The 5,199-nt window shown below is 36.4% G+C and overlaps 1 protein-coding gene across 4 annotated transcripts in view; it reads right to left on the reverse strand.

Annotated features, from left to right (window-relative positions):
- The window catches only part of dennd5a (DENN/MADD domain containing 5A), a 69,127-nt gene that overhangs the window by 28,999 nt on the left and 34,929 nt on the right, over nt 1-5,199 (reverse strand). For all 4 annotated transcript variants that reach the window (XM_016247522.1, XM_016247521.1, XM_016247523.1 and 1 more), the window contains one exon: nt 4,357-4,671. In XM_016247522.1, coding sequence (XP_016103008.1) covers nt 4,357-4,671 — 315 coding nt within the window. The remainder of the gene's footprint in view (nt 1-4,356; nt 4,672-5,199) is intronic.

A 5,199-nucleotide genomic window follows, 5' to 3' on the forward strand; every position in this document is an offset into this window, starting at 1 on the left:
CACAAAAAGTATTCTCGTAGCTTCACAAAATTGAAGTTGCATCACTGATGTCACATGGACTGTTTTACCGATGTCCTTACTACGTTTCTGGACCTGGGAACATTACAGTTGCGTTGCTGTCTATGGAGGGTCAGAGAGCTCTCAGATTCCATCAAAAATATCTTAAATTGTGTTCAGAAGATGAACGAAGGTCTTACGAATTTGGAACGACATGAGGGCGAGTAATTAATGACAGAATTTTCATTTTTGGGTGAACTATCCCTTTAACTGTAAGAAAGGGGCGGAGTTTAAGCAGCCTGAATGATTGGAGAAGCCCAGCGTACATCACCAGAGAGGATTCTGACGTTTCAAGAGCTATCACATTTTATTAAAAGGTATAAGCTCAATTCTTTTTTTTTTAGAATGAAAGTTGTGAAACATGAATGAATTTTTCCGAATTAGATCAATAACAAGCATTTAGAAAATAGGCTGAATTTCCATTTCATGTCAACTTTAAGAGCGAAGGAATGAGTTAAAAGAGGACGAAAAAGAGAGTGGGAAAATGTGGCAGCGAATATCAGCACACAGCTTTCAGACCTGATCTGAATGATCTATTCTCCATGGTAACACCCTGAATGGAGAGCAGGGAGTGCTGGGAACGGAAGTCAACAAAATCTGCCTTGATTTATGAAGCAAGTGAGGCTCTTTCCCAAGAGAATATTACCATACACCGCAAGTGGCAATATACCTTTAACTGTAAGAAAGGGGCGGAGTTTAAGCAGCCTGAATGATTGGAGAAGCCCAGCGTACATCACCAGAGAGGATTCTGACGTTTCAAGAGCTATCACATTTTATTAAAAGGTATAAGCTCAATTCTTTTTTTTTTAGAATGAAAGTTGTGAAACATGAATGAATTTTTCCGAATTAGATCAATAACAAGCATTTAGAAAATAGGCTGAATTTCCATTTCATGTCAACTTTAAGAGCGAAGGAATGAGTTAAAAGAGGACGAAAAAGAGAGTGGGAAAATGTGGCAGCGAATATCAGCACACAGCTTTCAGACCTGATCTGAATGATCTATTCTCCATGGTAACACCCTGAATGGAGAGCAGGGAGTGCTGGGAACGGAAGTCAACAAATCTGCCTTGATTTATGAAGCAAGTGAGGCTCTTTCCCAAGAGAATATTACCATACACCGCAAGTGGCAATATACAGAGAGCAAGAAAAGCAATCAAGTGCCTGACAGCTCATTCTAAACATGGGAATCACTGAATATCATGTCAGTATGATGGAATTTAACTAGTACTGCTTTAAGGCTGTGACAAACTCTCTCTAGGAGCTATATTAAGAGTAAGGGGTCAATCCCTGGTCTTTAGCTGCTTAATGTCATCGAGAGAGACCTCAAGCTTTCTGAGAATCAGAACAGAGCACGCTCAGTCTTAACAGCCATTTGTTCATCTTTTCATTGCCCACACAATAATTATAATTATTGCCCACACTGAAAAGATCTGTTTCCCATAAAGTAGCTGTCATCACTGCTGAAGTCACTGTTCAGTTCAAAAAAGAAATGACTGAAATCACAGCAAATCCCCAGAGAAACCAGATGAACTTAAAAGCACAGGAGTGCGAAAATGTCTTTGTCTGAGAGAATTTACAGCATCAGGAAATCAACTGTGGAACAGATGTGAAATATTCGGCTGGAAATACAATTTGTATCACATTTGACCATATTTATTAAATCTAATAACATAAAATACATTTTCTATGATTTTTTGTTTTATTATATTAATATAGTATTCATAAATACATAAATAATAGCTTGTTGCTCAGTTTGTTAAAAAAGAAAACGCATTTAAAATAACACACCCACATTTATTTCTGTTATAAATATTACTCAAGGTAACAATTAATATGTCCCAAATGATATTAAAATAGTAAAAATACAAAAATAGTATACCAGTATTTCGTGCTTTGCTTTTTTGGACTAATATTGTCCATAACCCCTTGCGTTAGTTAGGTAATAATGAATGAATGAATTCAGATGCAGACACCACCAGTGGGGGGAGGGGTGTCAGGGTGTTGGCATCACCTACAGTAATACAGTAATGTAAAACATTAATTACATGAATGCATTATTATAATAAATTAATAATTTACAATTTGGTAACACTTTATTTTAAGGTGTCCTTGTTACAGGTTGCATGTACTCACTATTATAATAACAATTAATTATGCATAATTCCATGCAAGTAACCCTAAGACAAACACTAATCCTAACCCTAACCATAAAGTGAGTGCATGTAGTTAATTAATATTACTCAGTACTTAAATGTAAAATTACACTGTAACAAGGACACCTTAAATTAAAGTGTAACCCATAATTTTATGATGGTACCGGTATACTGTATTATTACATACTTTCCTATTGCAAGCAAATTGCATAACTTTAGTGTGTAGTGTAAGTATGTGGATTGGGATACACCCAGAATTTGGTGGATTTTTAAGGGCGTTTTTTATTCTTGGAGAGCTTTTAGCACTTAGTGCTTGAGGTCTGGAGTAGTTTAAATTATAATTTTGAGATGTTTTTTTTTTTGAGTCAGATAAACTTCTATGTATTAATTATACAATTTGCACAAGAAACAGTGCTTTAAATAGTGCTTTACAAATTTTTTTTTCACATAGGGCTGGGCGATATAGCTAAAAAATGTATCAACGATATGTTTCATATCGTTCGGTATCGATAATTATTGACATTTTTTATAACCTTTTTTAAAACAAAGAGCAATAGAAAAAAAAAAAACGTTTAACCACTGTATTTTTAAATTAACCCAATTTATTGAGACAAACAACAAATATTTTTTTGTTTTAACAGTCAAACACAAAATAAAAATTAAACAAATATCTAATTTCTAATGTTTTATATGCAGATTAAATAGGTCTGAAGGAAACTTTTGGCTTGTCTCCCGAAGCCACAGGAGGGTGCCATGAGCAAAATAATGCAGCGCATTAAATTACCAACGCAAAGGAAATAACTGTCTATAAAAAGAAAAACGTGCATTACGTCTAAATTAACTCATATAAATCAAACATAATTTCGTAAATTGCATAAACAATTATGAACAAAACAGCATAATGTATTTATGCATTGCTTAATACAAAGAGCCAAATCGCCCATCACACAGATTGCCTTTAAAAACATATGAGATGCAGTGAAACGGAATAAACCTCCACAAATTCGTGACGCATTTTCTAAAAGTTTAAACTGTTTTAACTTTGCATGGCTTTCTATACATCTCTTGTGTGAGACGTGAGAGCAGCAGTCATATTTTGTCCGTCTAAAAAAATGCACTGAATATGCGTTCTGGTTTCGGTTTTAAAGGGGTCATATGATGCGATTTCAAGTTTTCCTTTCTCTTTGGAGTGTTACAAGCTGATTGTGCATAGATAAGATCCCTGAAGTTGCAAAGACTAAAGTCTCAAAACCAAAGAGATATTCTTTATCAAATGTAAGACTCTGCCACGCCCCCCTAAAACCTAAATATCTACCTCACTATGTGGAAATATTTGCATAATGCCGCCGTTGCGGTGTTCGGCCAATCACAATGCACTGGGTCAGCTGGCCAATCAGAGCAGACTGCGCTTGTCGGAAGGAGGGACTTTGTAGAAAACGAAGCGTTTGAGAGAGGCGGGGCATAGAGGACCTACAATAATGTACAGTATTTGAAAAATAATGTGTTTTTTGAACATTAAAGCATGTCAACATATTGTGTTACACCAAATACACATAATAATGATCTTTAAAGCCCATCTCGCGCTCCACTAATGACGCTCCCAGACGCACACCTAACATTTGATTGTACTATTTTTGCATTCAAATGCTAATATTCTTTTTTTTAATTCACAATCTCCTCATCACAGGCAGGCACAGCACTCAATTCATGTGTTCGTGTTTGTGTGTCACTCATAGCACGTGCCTATATCGTGCGCTATATCGAACATTTTTTCTATCGTTCTCGAAGAGGGTGTACCGTCGATAAATATCAATACCGTTTTATCGCCCAGGCCTAATTTCACGTCACTTCCAATCCTTGTTATGTTATCCTAATGTGGATACCTATCAGTGTGATAATCAAACATTGTAAATGGTTACTCACTTGCCTGCTAGCGAAAAACATGTTTTTCATAAATTTGTGATAACAAAGAGACAAGTTGAAATTGGCACCTGTGGCTTGTTGTCGATTATCACAGAAAATCTGTGTATATATTACAGAACATTGCTTTAAAGGATCATAACAAACTTTTCAAGAACTATAATTAACACTGTTTGAGTCAATTATGTGTGTTAGGCATGCATTGTGTCCTCATTCCCATGCTCACCTTCTCCAGACTGACTCCAGTCCTCTTGACCAGCGCTTGCAGACGAGCTATGGTTTGGTTTTCTCTCAGCAAGTACGAGTTGAGCGGTGAGCCGGCCAGGTTGCCGTTGCGCTTGTCAGAAGCCATGTCACCCGAGCGGAAGACCCTGAGCTTGCTCTGGCCCTCGCTGCACTGTGGCTTTGCCTCTGAAGATATGCCGAAAGCCAACAGAACCTCCGAGATCTCCTGGATGAACTCCAGCTTGTTGGGGAACTGAGGCAGGTCCTCAGGTAGCTCGATAAAGTGGTTGTCAATATCGACAAAACAAAGGTTGGCCTGAAGGGTACAAGTGTCATTTCATTACAAACATTGATTTATGAGATTATGTAAAGGAGAGATTATGAACTTCCATCTCTGTTTACCAGAGGACAAACTAACCAACCAAAGACAAAGTACATTTTTTAAAAGGGCACATTGCAGTGATCCATCAGAGATGGTTTTTCCTGCACGTTGGTGATTTCTTTCATAAGCACTAAAAGAAGAAAAGTGCCACTGTAGCTGAAAAATGTTTGATAGAAGATTTACTCCAAAGGAAAAAGGGAACTCCACATGAAAAGCTGACTTTGTTTAAGGTAGATGAAGAAGGACGAGAAGGATTTCAAAGGGAAATATTATTATTCTGTACTCTGAATAATATACTCCAGAATGTATTTTACAGTTACATTCATATTTCTATAGTATTATAGCTATATATGGTATACAGTATATAATACTCAACTAAACTTATTTGGACATCACGTATTGCTAAAAATTTTAATAGCATCTCTGTTTTATACCCCAATAGAAAAATTGCAGATAGTTTTG

This window comes from Sinocyclocheilus grahami, unplaced genomic scaffold, assembly GCF_001515645.1.
Source record: "Sinocyclocheilus grahami isolate Dianchi unplaced genomic scaffold, SAMN03320097.WGS_v1.1 scaffold840.1, whole genome shotgun sequence".
NCBI classification, from domain to species: domain Eukaryota; kingdom Metazoa; phylum Chordata; class Actinopteri; order Cypriniformes; family Cyprinidae; genus Sinocyclocheilus; species Sinocyclocheilus grahami.